This window comes from Oryx dammah, unplaced genomic scaffold (genome assembly GCF_014754425.2).
Source record: "Oryx dammah isolate SB20612 unplaced genomic scaffold, SCBI_Odam_1.1 HiC_scaffold_29, whole genome shotgun sequence".
In the NCBI taxonomy this organism is placed as follows: domain Eukaryota; kingdom Metazoa; phylum Chordata; class Mammalia; order Artiodactyla; family Bovidae; genus Oryx; species Oryx dammah.
The window spans coordinates 47,198,805-47,219,685 of NW_024070213.1; the positions used below are offsets into that span (position 1 = coordinate 47,198,805).

At 46.6% G+C, this 20,881-nt stretch overlaps 1 protein-coding gene across 1 annotated transcript; it reads left to right on the plus strand.

Annotated features, from left to right (window-relative positions):
• Positions 1 to 4: 4 nt before the first annotated feature.
• On the plus strand, positions 5 to 20,870 carry LOC120858616 (synapsin-3-like). Its single transcript, XM_040234800.1, has 5 exons — positions 5 to 308; positions 5,148 to 5,282; positions 6,254 to 6,341; positions 15,752 to 16,040; positions 19,628 to 20,870. Exons 1-5 carry the CDS (start codon positions 51 to 53, stop codon positions 19,758 to 19,760), a joined length of 903 nt encoding a protein of 300 aa, XP_040090734.1. The 5' UTR covers positions 5 to 50; the 3' UTR covers positions 19,761 to 20,870.
• The last annotated feature ends 11 nt before the right edge of the window (positions 20,871 to 20,881 follow it).

Consider the following 20,881-nt stretch of genomic DNA (forward strand, 5'->3'; position numbering starts at 1 on the left):
CCTGCATCTCTGTCTCTTACGTCTTCCTGTCTCTCTCCGTCTCTGAATGGATGTGTTTGTACGTATGTCACTGTCTGTCTCCTGACCTGTTTTTTCTGTGGGTGTCTCTCTGGGTCTCTCCTTCCCCCTGTCTCTGCATCTCTCGCTGTCTGCTTCCCGCCCCTGCCCCCTGTCCCACATACTCACTGTCTGTCCATCCCTGCAGGTACAGGCTGTGGGTGGACAGCTGCTCGGAGATGTTTGGTGGCCTGGACATCTGTGCTGTCAAGGCTGTCCACAGCAAAGATGGCAGAGATTACATCATAGAGGTGAGCAATGGAGCAGGAGTTCCCCCTGGCCGCAACCAGGACCCTGGGCAGGCATTCCAGAGGGAAGGAGTCCAAGTGTGACCTCCAGTGTGGTCAGCTGTGTCTTAGGTCAGGGCTGGGGCACAAGCAGCCTAGGCCTCAGTGAGTGGCTCCCAGAGGCTTCTCACCCACTGCCCTCACGTACCCCCATCCACCCTCTTGGCTGCATCTTTGTGCCCAGGGGTCCTGACCTGGACTTTGATGACTTTGGGCATGAGGTTTGACAACCTTCCAATACCTGTGGCCCTAACGGTAGGGGAAGGGCACTGGGCCAAGAGTTGGCAAGATTCTGTCCCCTCCAGTCTGTTAAATTTTCTTAGTGTCCAAGCGGGTAAAGAGGATCCACTTCCACAGTCAGCGTGCAGAGAGTCCATCATCTGTTCAATCAACAAACATGTATTAGGGGCTCCCATGGGCCTGGTGTGGGGCAGTTCTGGAGACAGAGTCCTGAACAAGACACGTATGGAGTGTGCCGGCCAGCAGGGAGGATGGTGCACTAGTCACTGCGGGGCACTGATGGTTAGGAACGGGGTGAGAATGGAGGGAAATGTATGAGAGAGGCTCAGAGGGCTCAGAGTACCAGCATCTCTCCCTCAACCTTCCTGCCTCTCACAGGCCAACGAGCCCCTGCTGCCCTCCAGAGCTGTCGCCTGTGGGTCCCTGTGGGCCTCCCATTCCCCTGCCCACCCCCATGACTTCCTCCCCAGGCCTCCCCCAGTCCCACAGTCCTCCTCCCACGCCATGGCGCCCCTGTGTCTCTCCTGACCTCACAGCTCCCCCTCCCCTCCTAACCCTTTGCCGGCCCCCGCCAGGGCCCATGGCTCTCCGTGGCTTCCCCTGAAAAGGCTGCGCTGGCTCAGAGTGCTCTCCCCAGCGTCACGTCTCTATGCTCACACACCCCCACCACCCCCACCAGTCCCTCCAGTACTTCCCTTCTGTGGCCTTCTCCTCACACCACAGCAGAGGGGGCGGTGCTGACACACGGCCAAAACACGTGAGGGAGCGCCCTGCGGCTGCCCCCTCCCCTGGGTGTGGACAGTTAATGGGAAGCACATGGCTGGGATGACCGCGAGAGCCGGCTAGTGCTCCAGCCCCGCGTGCCTGCACCACTCCCAGGGCCCGCAGCGAGCCAGGACCAGTGACCGGAGGGGTGGGAGCCTGCTGGCCTCCTCCTGCCATGCCAGGAAGGCATTCCTCCCACCCCGGCCCCTAGACTGGCCAGCTCGGAGGTGGAGGGGAGGGAGTCCAGGGTGGGCACAGCCCCTCTGCCCACTCTTGCCGCAAGGAAGGCCCGGTAACTTCCAAGGATGAGTTACCATCTACATTAGCAAGTTCAGTCCTGCTCTAGAAAACAACTCTCAGGAGTTCCTGCAGTCCAGTGGTTAAGACTCCATGCTTCCAATGCAGGGGATATGGGTTTGATCCCTGTGGCACAGTCAAAAAAAACTCTCCCCTCAAGTCCAGTGGCCACCATACCTGAAATCTCCCGCAGCAGCTCCTACAGGGGCCAGGAGCGGAACCACCATCCTGCACACTTGCTTCTGAGTCAGACCCAGGCTGCTCCCTGGAGGAATGAGGTGCCCACCTTCCTGAGGACTCCTGGGCACTTCAGATCCATGCCCAGGGCATTGCATCTCCTGAATCCCTCCCTGGCCCTCCTGCCTCTGTATCTCCTCATGGGACCACCAGACATGAACTCAGCTTTGACACACACGTGGTCACTGATTCATTCACCCATTCATTCATTCACGGTTGAGCTCCTCCTCTGGGACCAGCCCCCCAGATGGGGATACAGCCGTGAGCAGGGTAGCAGGGACTCTGCTCTGGAGCTTCCATTCAGAGAGGGGCCTGCAGTGGGCAGATGAAGGACTCTGGGGCTGCTTCGCCCTCCCTTCTGTGAGTTTAGTTCCTTCTCTCTCACTTTAGCATTATCTCTGCCCCGAGAACTCCTGCCTCTCTGAGTTTCCTCAACTTTCACTCTTAGGAAACAAAAGTTTGTACCCGTGGGCCCAGGCTCCATGCCTCCAGACATTCAGAGGGTCAGGGATGAAAGACCTTCCACATTTGAAAAGAAAAATCGTGGGTTTGGACTTTTGAAAAACAAGAAAACAACTTCTCAAAAATGTTTCGGGGGGGAAAGAATGGCTTTTCAGACTTTTTTTTTTCTCTCTCAGAAACATTACAGAGTTGTTTCCCTTGCTTTTTGGTTTAGAGTGGGTTCAAGGGAGATAGGGAACTTTTTACCAGGAAGATAAAAGGTATTTTAAAAAACAAAGACAGGATCTAAAAATACTGATTTCTTTAGCCACCTCTGTGGTAAGAACATAAAATTTGTGGGATGTGTTTTGTGAAGATCCTCACAGTGAAATACTCAGGGGAAAGACCCTTGGACTTGTCCTCCATGACTTCTCCAGGGAATGACATTGCTCACTGGGAACATGCTTCCCTGGGGAGACCAGAGCGTCCACTTCCTTTAGCTGTGTCCACTGTGGGGACTGCAAAATGCTCTGACCTCAGGTTCATTGTGGTGGCTGTTTTCCACTGTAGGGAACATAGGAAACAGAAACCAGAACAAAAAAAGAGTGGGCAGGCAGGGTCAGGAAGAGAAAGGCCAGAGCTGTGCACACTCAGACGCCACAGTCATAACTCAGCTCAGCCCATGTTGACTGAGAGACTGACTGTCCGTGTGCCAGGCAATGGGATCCAGGAAGCCAAGGACCCAGGCCCAACCCAAAGGGAGCTCAATTTGCTAATACAATCTGCGTTCACATCCTTGAGTTTGCTTTTCAGCTTCCCAACTTTAATAGGGCTTCCCTGGTGGCTCAGTGGTAAAGAATCCACCTGCAATGCAGGAGACACGCGTATGATCCCTGGATCAGGAAGATCCCCTGCAGAAGGAAATGGCTACCCACTCCAATATTCTTGCTTGGCAAATCCCACGGACAGAGGAACCCGGCAGGCTACAGTCCATGGAGTCGCAAACAGTTGGACACGACTTAGCAACCAAACAGCAACAACTATAGTAGGTGCTTTAGATTAATGGGCTCCTAAAAGTCCCAGATGCAAGGGTCTTCGCAGCTGCCCAGCCCCCTCAAGTTATAGTTGAGGAAAACAACAGGCCCACAGATGAGAAGTGAGCTGCCAAGATCATACCACGAGTCCCTAGGAGAACCAGAGCCTGGAAGCCAGGTCTCCGGTTCCCAGTTCTTACTCAGAGCTGTTTGACGACTGTTCAGATATAGAAGGAGTGCTCACTGTCCTGGAACTTGCTTCTTCTTTGACCCTCAGCTTTCCCATCAGGATAAGAACAGTAATGGTACCTATCTCAAAGAGATACTCTGAGATTTATGTGAGATCTCCACCCAGTGCTTCGAACAGCACCTGGCACCTAGTAAGGCCATACAGCACTTACCAGTATCCTTATCAATATAAGCAGGACTTGTCCTTCCATTCAGCAGGTACTTATCAAGGGCACACCTGTCTGGACACAGAGCCCATCCCCAAGCCAGGGGCTCACAATCTGGTTGGGGAGACACACATAAAGAGGAGATGGTGAGACAACCAAAGCAAGGATGGCAGGAGTGCCAAGAAGGCTTCGCAGAGGAAGGACCAGCTAGATGTTCTTGACAGATGAGAAGGGCTAGCCAGGTAGAGAGTAGGCAGAGTCAATGACCTGCCCAAGGACCTGGATGGGAGACAGAACCTGGTGAGTCCAGAGCTTGGAAAAAGGGGAAACCAGACAGAATTAGATGGCGGTGAGCTGGGGAAACAGGCTGAGTTCCTATAGCTGGGGAGGAGACAGAGAGCCCACCAAGGCCCCACCCTCCACCAACCCACCCAAGACCTTCTACCTCTGTCCATGCCTACGGAACCACCTGGATCATTGGCCTACATGGCTTTGAGCAAGCCCCTTCCCATCTCTGGGCCTTGGTTTCTCCATCTGCCAAAAGGGTGGATGCACAAATGTGATCACTCAGCATGCATGCATGCCAAGTCACTTGTCGTGTCTGACTCTTTGTGACTGTAACCCACCAGGCTCCTCTGTCCATGGGATTCTCCAGGCAAGAATACTGGAGTGGGTTGCCATGCCCTCCTCCAGGAGATCTTCCCCACCCAAGGATCGAACTCGCATCTCTTACATCCCCTGCATTGGCAGACAGGTTCTTTACCAGCAGCACCACCTGGGAAGCCCCTGATCTCTCAGGGCCCCTTGCATTACAAGTGTGCCTCCTTTGAGAAGCAGCCTTCTCCCTGTGGAAGAAATTTCTCTGCAGTTTATTCTGCTAGAGTCCCGGAGAACAGGCCTCGCCTCTTCCCTCTTCTCTCCGAACCTTGAGTTGACTCCAACCCGTGTCATTTTTTGATCATAATTGAGCCCCTTCCTTCACTGCTTCCGGCTTTGTGGAAAACCTTGACCTTGGGCCAAAGTTCAAGAAGCTGGCCCCAATCCTTGGTAGGGGCCAAGGTGGGAAAGGAGGGGGCAGAGACCGGCTCCTCAAAGAAAAGAGCAGAAAAGGTCGGCAAAGGCTCCCTGCCCTTGGTCGCATGTCTGAGGCCCAGCAAATGCAGACTAAATTGAACTGAGTCCAGGGAGTTGATTTAGACTGAACTGCGGGAAATTGGCTGTCTCCACGGGGGTCATTTCCAGCTGAGGCGCTGGGCTGGGGATTTGCATGGAGAACACTGCCATCTAGTGTTCACTTCTGTCCTGAGGTCTGAGCCCACCCTCCTGGGATGTGCTGCTCAGTTGCCAGGCTCCCCTGGCATGAAGCTCCTTCAGGACTCCTTTCTCGCCCGCAGGTGATGGATAGCTCAATGCCCCTGATTGGAGAGCACGTGGAAGAGGACAAGCAGCTGATGGCCGACCTTGTCATCTCCAAAATGAGCCAACTCCTGATGCCGGGGGGCATGGTACCCTCGCCCCTGAGGCCTTGGGTAAGAGAGTGTACAGTCATGAGAGATGCTTGGCCGCCTGGGAGGGGGTGCCCTGATCCAGAGGAGATGCATCCAGGGAGGAACCAACTTGGGGAGAAAAAATTGGGGTGTGGGTAGGGCTGGGCTTGGGGGAGAGTTTGTACCCCTGCTCCTGACAGGGACATTTGGGAGGCTTTGAGGGGCCCTTCCTCTCTCTGCCACCCTGGAGAGAAAAACATGGTCTCAACTGGGCTTTGAGTGTCCACAGGCAGAGATTATCATCATAGACAGCCAGTTATCCCGTCTGTGCCCTCCATCCCAGGCCTGAGTGGTGAGTAGTGTGTGTGTGTGTGCACCTGCGTGCATGCACACTCATGCCCACATGTACACACATGCCCTTTGTGTGCTCCCAGGGCACTGGTCAACAGGGACTCTTGTGTCTTCCATTTCCTCATCTTCCAACCTCTTCACGCTAACACAGAGCTCCTGTCTTCCCTGATCCTCACCATGGGGGTTAACCAGATGATTCTCCAAAGAATTTGCTAGATCTCCAGCTTTCTGGAAAAGCAAGTCTCAAAACCTGATCCCCCTTTTCCCCCTCAAAACAAATCTGTGATAACAGATGTCAGAAAGATGCTTGTTCTCAAGAAGGCCACTGGCTTGGAGAGGGCACGGGGCAGCCTTCTCCACTGGAAATGTTCTGTCTTGACCTGCTTGGTGATTACACAGGTGTCTCCATGTGTAGAAACTATTTGTGCTGTGCACATTATGTAAGTTTTACCTCATAACGATGGAGAAGGAAACGGCAACCCACTCCAGTATTCCTGCCTGGAGAATCCCATAGACAGAGGAGCCTGGCGGGCTACAGTCCATTACACAACTGAGCAACTGAGCACCTCAATAACAAACAGATGTTCACAAATCCTGCCCTCCCACCCAGGAAGTGAATGGCTGTAGTGGCCACAACAGTCTTCTTTTCTCTTCTGCTTTAGGCTCCTCAGACTAAACCAGCAAAATCCCCTGGGCAAGCCCAACTGGGTCCTCTACTTGGACAACCCCAGCCACGGCCACCCACACAAGGTAGGACCCATGACGAGCCACCCACCAAGAGAAGCCATCCAGCAAGGATGCTGAAATGCCCTGAGGGATCCGCATGTGACTTCCAGAAAGGCACTCTGAAAAACTCCATGTTAATACTTAATCACCAGACTTATTCCCTGCTCTGTGTGCAGAATGAACGAGACCATGGGGTTGTCACTCCCTTAAAGTCAGGAAAGGAGGGAAGAAAGACAGAAAGTAAATGTATTAAGTACCTAATATGTGTCAGGCGCTGTGCTAGGGACTTTCCCATTTATGGTCTCATTTTCAGCTTCCTAACATGTCAGCAATGAAAACGGGTATTTCCTTTTTACAGAGGTAGATGTTGAGGCTTTGTGCAAGGAAGCACAAGAAAATGGCATGTTTACAAGTCTGATCTTTCAGATCTTCTAGAAAGTGCCTGCTTCCTAGCTGCTAGCAGTGCCTGATTATATATTTATGAGCCAACCAGCAAGAGTGAGAAAGAAAAATGGAACATTACATAGAACCTTGTCAATTCGAATCATTCCTCAAAAATATCCCAGTATTACTAAGTAAATGCCACCATTTATCAGAGAATGGATGAACTGTTGATGACAAGATGAAAGGAGATTGTGGCAGTAACTAACCCCTTCTCTTGGGCTGCCAGCTGCTCGCGTGTTCTCACGCTCAGGCCTGGGGCGAAAGTCACCTGTGTCCTCTCTCGATGTCAGAACCTTCCAGGCACCCTCATGGCTCTAGTGCCAGCTTAGGGCCTCAGGACAGCTTCACCCCAAGATGCCAGGCCAGGCATTTTCGCGGTGGTCTTTTAAGGACCTGCTTTAAGACCCATCGGAAAGAAAGCACTACTATCACACTGGGACCTCCCCAGGCACCTTTATCAAAGTAATAGATTCATTGCTTCTTGGGAAAATCAGCCTTGGGCAGCAAAGGGCTTCCTCTTCCACAGGTCTTACATAAAACAACCCATTCATCTTTCTCGTCTGTGCTTCTCTTCCTGGAAAAGCAGAAAGCGTTTAAGAAAAGGGAAATTGCAGGACTTACACAACTGTGTACCAGTGAACACTGGGTTCTCTTCAGGCAGATGAACACGTTTGAATCTACTTACAATGTCTCCCTCTGGTAGACTTAGGCAAGTTACCTCACTTCTCAGAGGCTCAGTTTCCACAATGATGAAGGAGGAAATGACATCTGCCTGTTTAGTAAGGGGGAGCTGTCTGTGAGATAATGCAAGAGAAGCAGTTATAACTAGCAAGGTGTCCCATTGTGGAGGTAGTGCTTAGTAGGTGTTAGTAATTTACTGCTGATAACCATCACTCAGTCATGTCTGACTCTTTGGGACCCCATGGACTATAACCCACCAGGCTCCTCTGTCCATGGAATTCTCCAGGCAAGAATACTGGAAGGGGTTGCCATTCCCTCCTCCAGGGGATCTTCCCTAACTCAAGGGTCAAACCCAGGTCTCTTGCATTGCAGGCAGATTCTTTACTGTCTGAGCCATCAGGGACTTTATCTGTTAAAAACTCACTCTTAGAGACTTCCTTGGCAATCCAGAGGATTGCACTCCACCTCAGGGAGTGCAGTGGAACTAAGATCCCACATGCCACACAGTGTGCCAAGAAAAAGAAAATCTGGGTCCAAAGAGATGTCAAGTAGATGGAGAAACAGGATAGGGACCTCAGAAGGAGACAAAAGGGATTATCAAAACCTTTGAGGCCAGCAAGGATGCCAAGAACTTTATTCTTATGGATTTTTCTGTAAGGAAAGCAGTTATGCTGATATAAAGAGACACTGCCAGAATAAACTCTTATATTTTTAAAAACTCACTATTAATAATTTGTGTCTTACTAAGCTTCCCTGCTGACTCAGTGGTAAAGAATCCAACTGTCAATACAGGAAACATGAATTCGATCCCTGGGTTGGGAAGATCCCCTGGAGAAGGCAATGGCAACCCACTCCAGTACTCTTGCCTGGGAAAATCCCATGGACAGAGGAGCCTGGTGGGCTGCAGTCCATGAGGGTCACAAAGAGTTGACCACAACTTAGTGACTAAACAAAAACAACAACCACCAACACAACAATAATAATATACATGTTGTCCTTAATGATTGTCATCATTAAGAATACTTATAACTACTGTGGCCCACTGCCCTCCTGCCAGGTGACAATCCTTTGATTATAGAATGTTCAAAAACGACTGATTCATCACCCTGCCAGACTCTGGCTGTGTCTCTGCCCTACCTTCTCCTTTCCCACTCTGCCCCAGGACTGACTTTTTCAGCCACATTTGCACAGAGCACTTCTAAAACAGAGAGCTACTGTATTCTTGCTTCCTCTCCGGCTCAGAGTAGAGAGACGCTCAATAAATAAAGAGATATTATTTTAAGGGACAGGAGGCTAAACATACTTTTAGTGAGTTGAAAAACAATCAACTAAAAACCAATTAGGATAATTAAAGAAAATGCTCATTGAATTAACATTTAGAGTAAAAATAACAGGGCTAATTAAAACACAATGCTTTCACTGAGTTCCCAAATTAACAAGATCACATTATTAACTTGTTTTTTGAACTCACTACTCATTTTCAACTCAGTGAAAGTGAAGTTCTCTTTTAAGGAACCTCATCATCTTTTAGCACTAATCCTGTGCTAAAGCAAATACTAAGCAAATACTATCTGCATATAAGTTAATTTTTTTCTATGTGCTCAAACAAAAAGTATTATTATTTTATTTTGCTTTGCCAAGAAGCTGAAAGAAAATTACTAGTCTCTAGAGACCAAAAGAAAGCAGGAGTAGCAATACTCATATCAGATAAAATAAACTTTAAAACTAAGGCTGTGAAAAGAGACAAAGAAGGACACTACATAATGATCAAAGGATCAATCCAAGAAGAAGATATAACAATTATAAATATATATGCACCCAACATAGGAGCACCGCAATATGTAAGACAAATGCTAACAAGTATGAAAGGGGAAATTAACAATAACACAGTAATAGTGGCAGACTTTAATACCCCACTCACATCTATGGATAGATCAACTAAACAGAAAATTAACAAAGAAACACAAACTTTAAATAATACAATAGACCAGTTAGACCTAATTGATATCTACAGGACATTTTACCCCAAAAGAATGAATTTCACCTTTTTCTCAAGTGCTCACGGAACCTTCTCCAGAATAGATCACATCCTGGGCCATAAATCTAGCCTTGATAAATTCAAAAAAATTGAAATCATTCCAAGCATCTTTTCTGACTATAATGCAGTAAGATTAGATCTCAATTACAAGAGAAAAACTATTAAAAATTCCAACATATGGAGGCTGAACAACAAGCTTCTGAATAACCAACAAATCTCAGAAGAAATCAAAAAAGAAATCAAATTATGCATAGAAATGAATGAAAATGAAAACACAACAACCCAAAACCTGTGGGACACTATAAAAGCAGTGCTAAGGGGAAAGTTCATAGCATTACAGGCATACCTCAAGAAATAAGAAAAAAGTCAAATAAATAACCTAATTCTACACCTAAAGCAACTAGAAAAGGAAGAAATAGATAACCCCAGGGTTAGTAGAAGGAAAGAAATCTTAAAAATTAGGGCAGAAATAAATGCAAAAGAAACAAAAGAGACCATAGCAAAAATAAACAAAGCCAAAAGCTGTTTCTTTGAAAGGATAAATAAACTGACAAACCATTAGCCAGACTCATCAAGAAACAAAGGGAGAAAAATCAAATCAATAAAATTAGAAATGAAAATGGAGAGATCCCAACAGACAACACAGAAATGCAAAGGATCATAAGAGACTGCTCCTGCTGCTAAGTCGCTTCGGTCGTGTCCGACTCTGTGCAACCCCATAGACAGCAGCCCACCAGGCTCCCCCGTCCCTGGGATTCTCCAGGAAAGAACGCTGGAGTGGGTTGCCATTTCCTTCTCCAGTGCATGAAAGTGAAAAGTGGAAGTGAAGTTGCTCAGTTGTGTCTGACTCTTAGCGACCCCATCATGGACTGCAACCTACCAGGCTCCTCCATCCATGGGATTCTCAGGCAAGAGTACTGGAGTGGGTTGCCATTGCCTTCTCCCATAAGAGACTACTATCAGCAATTATATGCCAATAAAATGGACAACATGGAAGAAATGGACAAATTCTTAGAAAAGTACAACTTTCCAAAACTGAACCAGGAAGAAATAGAAAATCTTAACAGACCCATCACAAGCACAGAAATTGAAAGTGTAATCAGAAATCTTCCAGCAAACAAAAGCCCAGGTCCAGACGGCTTCACAGCTGAATTTTACCAAAAATTTAGAGAAGAGCTAACACTGATCCTACTCAAACTCTTCCAGAAAATTGCAGAGGAAGGTAAACTTCCAAACTCATTCTATGAGGCCACCATCACCCTAATACCAAAACCTGACAAAGATGCCACAAAAAAAAAAGAAAACCATAGGCCAATATGACTGATGAACATAGATGCAAAAATCCTTAACAAGATTCTAGCAATCAGAATCCAACAACACATTTAAAAAGTCATACACCATGACCAAGTGGGCTTTATCTCAGGAATGCAAGGATTCTTCAATATCTGCAAATCAATCAATGTAATTCACCACATTAACAAATTGAAAAATAAAAGCCATATGATTATCTCAATAGATGCAGAGAAAGCCTTTGACAAAATTCAATATCCATTCTAAAGCAGGAATAGAAGGAACATTCAGTTAAGTTCAGTCTCTCAGTCGTGTCCAGCTCTTTGCAACCCCATGAATCACAGCACACCAGCCCTCCCTGTCCATCACCAACTCCCGGAGTTCACTCAGATTCACGTCTATCAAGTCAGTGACGCCATCCAGGCATCTCATCCTCTGTCATCCCCTTCTCCTCCTGCCCCAAATCCCTCCCAGCATCAGAGTCTTTTCCAATGAGTCAACTCTTTGCATGAGGTGGCCAAAGTACTGGAGTTTCAGCTTTAGCATCATTCCTTCCAACGAAATCCCAGGGCTGATCTCCTTCAGAATGGACTGGTTGGATCTCCTTGCAGTCCAAGGGACTCTCCAGAGTCTTCTCCAACACCACAGTTCAAAAGCATCAATTCTTCGGCATTCAGCCTTCTTCACAGTCCAATTCTCACATCCATACATGACTACTGGAAAAACCAGAGCCTTGATTAGACGAACCTTAGTCGGCAAAGTAATGTCTCTGCTTTTCAATATGCTATCTAGGTTGGTCTACCTCAACATAATAAAAGCTATATATGACAAACCCGCAGCAAACATTATCCTCAATGGTGAAAAATTGAAAGCATTTCCCCTAAAGTCAGGAAAAAGATAAGGGTGCCCACTTTCACCACTACTATTCAACATAGTTCTGGAAGTTTTGGCCACAGCTATCAGAGCAGAAAAAGAAATAAAAGGAATCCAAATTGGAAAAGAAGAAGTAAAACTCTCACTGTTTGCAGATGACATGATCCTCTACATAGAAAACCCTAAAGACTCCACCAGAAAATTACTAGAGCTAATCAATGAATATAGTAAAGTTGCAGGATATAAAATCAACACACAGAAATCCCTTGCATTCCTATACACTAATAATGAGAAAGTAGAAAAAGAAATTAAGGAAACAATTCCATTCACCATTGCAATGAAAAGAATAAAATACTTAGGAATATATCTACCTAAAGAAACTAAAGACCTATATATAGAAAACTATAAAATACTGGTGAAAGAAATCAAAGAGGACACTAATAGATGGAGAAATATACCATGTTCATGGATTGGAAGAATCAATATAGTGAAAATGATTATACTACCCAAAGCAATCTACAGATTCAATACAATCCCTATCAAGCTACCAGCGGTATTTTTCACAGAGCTAAAACAAATAATTTCACAATTTGTATGGAAATACAAAAAACCTCGAATAGCCAAAGCAGTCTTGAGAAAGAAGAATGGAATTGGAGGAATCAACCTGCTTGACTTCAGGCTCTACTACAAAGCCACAGTCATCAAGACAGTATGGTACTGGCACAAAGACAGAAATATAGATCAATGGAACAAAATAGAAAACCCAGAGATAAACCCACACACCTATGGACACCTTATCTTTGACAAAGGAGGCAAGAATATACAATGGATTAAAGACAATCTCTTTAACAAGTGGTGCTGGGAAAACTGGTCAACCACTTGTAAAAGAATGAAACTAGAACATTTTCTAACACCATACACAAAAATAAACTCAAAATGGATTAAAGATCTAAACGTAAGACCAGAAACTATAAAACTCCTAGAGGAGAACATAGGAAAAACACTCTCCGACATAAATCACAGCAGGATCGTCTATGACCCACCTCCCAGAATATTGGAAATAAAAGCAAAAATAAACAAATGGGACCTAATTAAAATTAAAAGCTTCTGCACAACAAAGGAAGCTATAAGCAAGGTGAAAAGACAGCCTTCAGAATGGGAGAAAATAATAGCAAATGAAGCAACTGACAAACAACTAATCTCAAAAATATACAAGCAACTCCTGCAGCTCAATTCCAGAAAAATAAATGACCCAATCAAAAAATGGGCCAAAGAACTAAATAGACATTTCTCCAAAGAAGACATACAGATGGCTAACAAACACATGAAAAGGTCCTCAACATCAGAGAAATGCAAATCAAGACCACAGTGAGGTACCATTTCACACCAGTCAGAACGGCTGCGATCCAAAAGTCTACAAGCAATAAATGCTGGAGAGGGTGTGGAGAAAAGGGAACCCTTTTACACTGTTGGTGGGAATGCAAACTAGTACAGCCACGATGGAGAACAGTGTGGAGATTCCTTAAAAAACTGGAAATAGAACTGCCTTATGACCCAGCAATTCCACTGCTGGGCATACACACCGAGGAAACTAGAATTGAAAGAGACACGTGTACCCCAATGTTCATCGCAGCACTGTTTATAATAGCCAGGACATGGAAACAACCTAGCTGTCCATCAGCAGATGAATGGATAAGAAAGCTGTGGTACATATACACAATGGAGTATTACTCAGCCATTAAAAAGAATACATTTGAATCATTTCTAATGAGGTGGATGAAACTGGAGCCGATTATACAGAGTGAAGTAAGCCAGAAAGAAAAACACCAATACAGTATACTAACACATATATATGGAATTTAGAAAGATGGTAACAATAACCCTGTATGTGAGACAGCAAAAGAGACGCAGATGTACAGAACAGACTCTTTGACTCTGTGGGAGAGGAAGAGGGCAGGATGATTTGGGAGAATGGCATTGAAACATGTATAATATCATATAAGAAGCGAATTGCCAGTCTAGGTTCAATGCAGGATACAGGATGCTTGGGGCTGGTGCACTGGGATAACCCAGAGGGATGGTACGGGGAGGGTGGTGGGAGGGGGGTTCAGGGTTGGGAACTTATGTACACCCGTGGCAGATTCATGTTGATGTATAGCAAAACCAATACAGTATTGTAAAGTAAAAAAAAAAAAAAAAAATTACTAGTCTCTTGATGAATCTCATCTGTATAATAGGGACTAAATGAATAGTTAATAAATGAATAAGAGTCCAGATTTTCTAAGATATTAATCAGCCTTCAGGGGCAGAGTATTGGGGAAAGGGGAGATTTAAGATAAAAGTAGAAAACATGTTTTTTTGGACCTATGGTAAGTTTAACAAAACAAAAAAGCAAACCAACATTTGAAAATGAGAAGCTTTTACATAAAATCCAGATTTCCAGCTCCTGTGACAGAGTAGAAGCTCTACAAACAGTGGGCCACAATGTAGCAAATGCCACTGACTTAGTAATAGCTGCTCCCTTAGTGACAGCGGCTTCCCAGATGGCGCTAGTGATAACAAGCCCACCTTCCAAAGGAGAAGTACTCAGGAAGCAACAGTTAGAACTGGACATGGAACAACAGACTGGTTCCAAATAGGAAAAGGAGTATGTCAAGGCTGTATATTGTCACCCTGCTTATTTAACTTATATGCAGAGTGCATCATAAATGCTTGGCTGGAAGAAGCACAAGCTGGAATCAAGATTGCCAGGAGAAATATCAATAACCTCAGATATGCAGATGACACCACCATTATGGCAGAAAGTGAAGAGGAACTAAAGAGCCTTTTGATGAAAGTGAAAGAGGAGAGTGAAAAAGTTGGCTTAAAGCTCAACATTCAGAAAACTAAGATCATGGCATCTGGTCCCATCACTTCATGGGAAATAGATGGGGAAACAGGGGGAACAGTGTCAGATTTTATTTTGGGGGGCTCCAAAATCACTGCAGATGGCGATTGCAGCCATGAAATTAAAAGACGCTTACTCCTTGGAAGAAAAGTTATGACCAACCTAGATACCATATTGAAAAGCAGAGACATTACTTTGCCAACAAAGGTCCGTCTAGTCAAGGCTATGGTTTTTCCAGTAGTCATGTATGGATGTGAGAGTTGGACTGTGAAGAAAGCTGAGCACCGAAGAATTGATGCTTTTGAACTGTGGTGTTGGAGAAGACTCTTGAGAGTCCCTTGGACTGCAAGGAGATCCAACCAGTCCATTCTGAAGGAGATCAGCCCTGGGATTTCTTTGGAAGGAATGATGCTGAAGCTGAAACTCCAGCACTTTGGCCACCTCATGCGAAGAGTTGACTCATTGGATAAGACTCATGCTGGGAGGGATTTGGGGCAGGAGGAGAAGGGGACGACAGAGGATGAGATGGCTGGATGGCATCACTGACTCGATGGACGTGAGTCTGAGTGAACTCCGGGAGTTGGTGATGGACAGGGAGGCCTGGCGTGCTGCGATTCATGGGGTTGCAAAGAGTAGGACACGACTGAGTGAATGAACTTGAACTGAACTGAACTGAAGAGATGTGGCTTCCATCCCTGAGTCAGATCCCCTGGAGGAGGGCATGGCAGCCCACTCCAGTATTCTTGCCTGGAGAATCCCATGGACAGAGGACCCTGGCGGGCTACAGTCCATGGGATCTCAGAGTCAGACACAACTGATGTGACTTGGCATACATAGCCTGCTCCCTTGGACAGAGCAAGGACTCCTTCCTTTGCCTCAGGCATGTATTTTTATACATGCGAAAATGTAATTAACCCACAAATACTGTTTTATAAGCTGCTTTCTGTCTAGCAATATATATTAATATTTAGCATATATTATCAACAACATCCCATGTTATTTAATATTGTTCTGCCACATCATACTTGATGACATAGCACATTCCGTTACATGAATGTATCTTCATGTCCCAGTCAGCTCCCCTACAGTTGCACGTTTGTATCATTTTCAGTTTTTCACTGGTAGGAAGACCCCTGTGATGAACATCCTCAAAGTGACACTTGTGCACAGCCTTATTTGTCCTAAAAGAATTTGAATGGAATCATTTTTTTCTCCCTGTAGGGGGCCCTCGCCCAGCTCAGTCTCCTCAGCCCCCAAGATCTGGGAGCCCCTCCCAGCAGAGGCTCTCCCCACAAGGCCAGCAACCCCTGAGCCCTCAGTCTGGATCGCCACAGCAGAGATCGCCAGGGTCTCCCCAGCTCTCCCGTGCATCTGGAGGCAGCTCTCCAAACCAGGCCCCCAAGTCAAGCGCACCCCTTACCTCGCAGCCCCGGCCCCCTGTGCAGGGCCGCAGCGCCTCCCAACAGGGCGAAGAGGCCAAGAAGCCAGCATCACCCCATCCCCATCTCAAGTAAGTGCTTTGGGACCCGGGAAGGGCTGAGAGTGGACTTGGGGTGTGGGCGGAGCTGGGCCGGCTCAGGGTCAGGGACTCAGAGCAAGACCCACCAAGGCCTCACCTCAACTTTAAATGGGCAAAAGGAGGCCTAGAGAATGGAACCTGGGGGACAGGCAGGACCTAGCAAGGCCCGAGCATAGGTTAGGCCCCACTGTGATCCTCCATGTGTACCTGCATCAGTTACTCCTTGCTGCATAACAAACCACCCTAAAACTTAGTGGCTTAAGAAAGCAACCATTTTCTTTGTTTATAGTTTTTTTCATTTAGTCACTTGTTTTGAGTTTGGTTTAGCTGGGAGGATCTCCCGATGGTCTCTCCTGGAGGGTTGCCAGATAAAATGCAGGATGCCCAGTTAGATTTGGATTTCAGACAATGAATAATTTGGAGTATATGCACTCAAATATTGCATATACTGAGTTGCTCAGTCATGTCTGACTCTTTGCTAACCCATGGACTATAGCCCTCCAGGCTCCTCTGTTCATGGGATTCTTCAGGCAAGAATACTGGAGTGGGTTGCCATGCCCTCCTCCAGGCGATCTTCCCAACCCAGGGATCAAACCAGATCTCCCGCACTGCAGGCGGATTCTTTACTGTCTGAGCCACCAGGGAAGCCAAATATTGCACGGGTTAGACTTATATTCAAAAAGTATTTTTTTAATCTGAATTTCAAACTTAACTGGGTGTCATGTGTGCTTGCTTACTAAATCTAGCAACCTTCCTCTCCTGGGATTGCTCATAGGGCTGTAGTTATCCGGCAGCTTACCTGTGGCTGAACAGTCCAAGAGGGCTTCCTGCACACATCTGGATGTTGATGTCACCTGTCAGCTGAGCCTCTCTCTCTCCTGGGGCTTCATCCTCCAGAAGGCTGGATCCAGCTTCCTTATGTGGTAGAATTACATTCCAAAAGGGCAAAAGTAGAAGCTTCATGGCCTCTCAAGGTCTAGCCTTAGAAGCTGCACAATGTCATTTCATCCCATTATAGGCTTTTGATAAAAACAAGTCACATGGTCAAGCCCAGATTAAAAAGGTGGGAAAATAGACTCGTTTTTAAAACCTTATTTATTTATCGGGCTGTGTCCAGTCTTAGTTGCAGCATGCGGGATCTTTGTTGTATCATGCAGGCTCAGTAGTTGTGGCGCATAAACTTAAGTTGCTCCTCGGCATGTGGGATCTTAGTTCCCTGACCAGGGATCAAACCCATGTCTCCTGCATTGCAGGACAGATTCTTAACCACTGGACACCAGAGAAGTCCTGGAAATAGACTCTTGATACAAGGACCTGCAAAGTCACCCTGTGAAAGGCTAGATGACTGGGATGGGAGGGAAGGTTACATCCCAGGGCACATGTCTGTTCTCTCTCTTGTTTCCTCTCAAGCCCATCTCTTGGTTTGAGGTCAGAGAGAGAGATCCCAAATGTATTTTCTTTGGAAGGTTTTTCCTTTCCTTCAACTCCAAACAAGTTAACCATAAGTTTTCAGAAGAGGTAATATATTCACCTGGTTCAAAGATCTAAAAAATATTGATGTTTTTATTGAAAACCCTTACTCCACCTCATTCTCATCCAATGCTTTCCTGCCCCCTGCTCCCCAGATGTAACCACTTTTGTTAGTTCTAGTGTGTTCCTCCAGTATTCCATTATGCATATACAGAAATATATGTTCTGGTTTCCTCCTCCCACTTATTTACACAATGAGCAGTGTTGACTATCCACACCATTCGCTCCTTGCTTTTACATTTAGCAACACATTCTGGAGCTCTTCCACTCAGTTCATTGACATTTTCTCCTTTTCACAGCTGTATAATTATTCTACTGTGTAATTATACTACAATTTATTTAACTAATCCACTGTAAATGGAAATTTGGTTTTCTCTTACAAAGAAGGCAGCAGTGAATAGCCTTAAAAACAAGCTTTCTCTTATATGTGCAGGATCAACTGTATAGAAAATACCTGAAATGGTATTGTTGGATCAAAGGATAAATGCATTTTTAGCTTAGTAATATTAGCAAGTGGTCCTCCAGCAGTAGGCATAGAGGTTGACAGCACAGACTCTAGAGTCAGACCACCTTTGGGTTCAGTTAGAAGTCTGCCACTTAAACGCTGCCTGACCTCAGAAAAAAGTTAGTTAACCTCTCTGTGCCTAAACTTCTTCACATGCAAATGGGGACAATAGTATTCACCCCACACGGTTATTATAAGAATTAAAATGAGTGTTTGCACAGTTGGTGCTCAGAATGCTGCTGGCTCCATGCGTGTATATCTTTGGCTGCCTCTCACATGTGAAAAGATGCAGCCTAGCTAATCACAGGACAGACAAAGGCTCTGGAACTTAAGCCAAGTTTGACCACTAATCTTGTAGTAACCTAGCTGTGTGTGTGTGTTAGTAATTCAGTCATGTCTGACTCTTTGAGACCCCATGAACTGTAGCCCCCCAGGTTCCTCTGTCCATGGAATTCTCCAGGCAAGAATACTGGAGTGGGTTGCCATGCCTTCCTCCAATGGATCTTCCTGACCAGGGAGTAAACTTGAGTCTCCTGCATTGCAGGCAGATTCTTTACCGTCTGAGCCATCAGGGAAGCCCAGCAATCTAGCTAACAACACTTGAATCTCCTGGCTGATGCTCTAAAGTATTATTTGGTTCAATTCAGGTCAGCAGGTACTTACCAAACACCTACTCTGAACTAGTCTTGAATAACACCTGGGGTGGAAAGAGCAAGAGGTAAAAGATAGCCCTGCTCTGAAGAAGACTTCAGTTATTCACTGTGATGACAAGACCCTGTGTGGATCTCTTCCTAGGCCTTTCACCCCCACTAGACTGTGAGCCCCTTGAGGGCAGGGCCTGAATCTCATTCATGTTTGGAGTCCCTGTCGCCTGGCATTAGGCTGGCACAGAGAGTCAAGCACTGCCTTTCAGATAGTAGGCACTGTGAGAATTCCAAAGCGCATTGGAATTGGCCATAAGAGCTTCAGGCAGAGTTGGAGTTGAAGCCCATGGTGTCAGAGCTGCAAGAGGCCTGAGGGTGGACTGGACCAACCCTCTGTCTCACAGATGAGGGAAAAGAGGCCCTGCTCAGTGACTTTTTTGCCCACGGCTGGAGGAACAGATGGCAGAAATGGTCTGGAACACAGACCCTCTGATCCCCCAACTGGTGCTGGAAAGTATAGGAGGAACAAGCCTAACCTGTTGATACCGCACCTTACAGTTTGCCGAGCAGGTTTGTGCACTGAGGCAGGAGAGGGGACAAGCTGCTCTCCAGCTGTGCCTGCGTCTCAGCAACCTGTTTTTGTGGGAAGAATTTGAGCCTTGGATGCTCCCTTGTTCCTTGCTATGAGCTCCAATTTCTGCACCTAAAAAAGGAGGGTCCCAGGAGCCACCTGGTGGGTTAATTGTGTGTGTGGTACAAGTGTGGGGATGCCTGGCTGCTGGGCTCAGTATCCTTGCAGTGATGGGGTTCATCTAGCTGGCTCCCAGGCAGGCCCCAGGATTCATTTCCTGCGGAATCCAGCCATGTCACCCCCAACTTCCTTTGCCTTTCTGTTTCAGCAAATCCCAGTCCCTGACTAACAGCCTCAGCACATCTGACACCTCCCAGCGCGGGACCCCCAGTGAGGATGAGGCTAAGGCCGAGACCATCCGCAACCTGAGGAAATCTTTCGCCAGCCTGTTTTCTGACTAACCATGGTCAGGCCTCTCCTGCCCCACCCTCCATCTCAGCCTTGGTTCCTGCTGGGAACAGAATGGAGGGCCTGAGAATATCCTTTCCAAATGCCTTTGATCCAGGAATTGAGTTCATGTGTACCCATTTCCCTTTGCCATGGCGTTCCAGCATCATCCAGCGAAGCGTTGGGCATTTGAGAGCCTCCAGATTCCTCAAAATGGGCCTTAAAGATGGGTGTCACGTCCACCTTCCTGCCCAGATGCTTGCTCCCCTGCCTCAGTTAACCCAGTGAGACATCAGTGTGACTGGTCCGACATTGCTTGTTAGTGTTTTGCTTGCCTTTGGGGAGGGCCCCCTCTGAGCCTTGCCCCCATTTCCATCAAATGCAGATGTTGAAGTCAGACCTCAGCAATGTAGGAGGCAATATAACCTTTTGACAGTGTTCTACAAACAAAAGGAGAAAAGCCCAGCCAAGGGAACTTAGCGCCTGCCCTTGTTAGTTCCATCCAAGCTCAAGAGATGGGCCTGCAGACCAGGCAGGCCCAGGCCCCATCACACCGGCCACCAGTGGATCTTGTGGACCACAGAATGAATTCAGACCATGTGACACACTGAGCCTTTCAGAACACAACAGAAACAGCGGGGAAGCTTTGCAAGGCCACTCCTACCCAGCATGCTATCCTAAATTGGACAGCCAAGAGCAGACCCCGGGTTCTTTTAGGAATCACTACTAGTTCCCAGAGGGAGAAGAGGTCGTCAACTAGTCAAGGCCCCTCCACCCATTCTGTGTTACACCACTGTTCAACCTCTCTGAATTCCCACCAGGAATGCTGTTTCCCCTCAAGGACACACAAGAAGCCAGAGCCAATGAGCAGACAGATGACACAGGATCAGAAAGTGCGATGACAGTAACTTCTAGCTCAGTGCTTCAGACTGAGCAGCAAGGCCTTGGTAGGTTACTCGGTTACAAAAGGGTTCACTGATCAAACGTGCTTAGGAGATACTGTTTTGGGTTTGTTTTCTGAGCTCAATAGTACCTATATCAAAGGCTCTTGGAATTCTTGTAGTAAAGAAATTAGCTTTAACTTTGTATAAGCCACACTTATTTGACTAAAAAAGTTAACTGCAGAGTTGGAAAA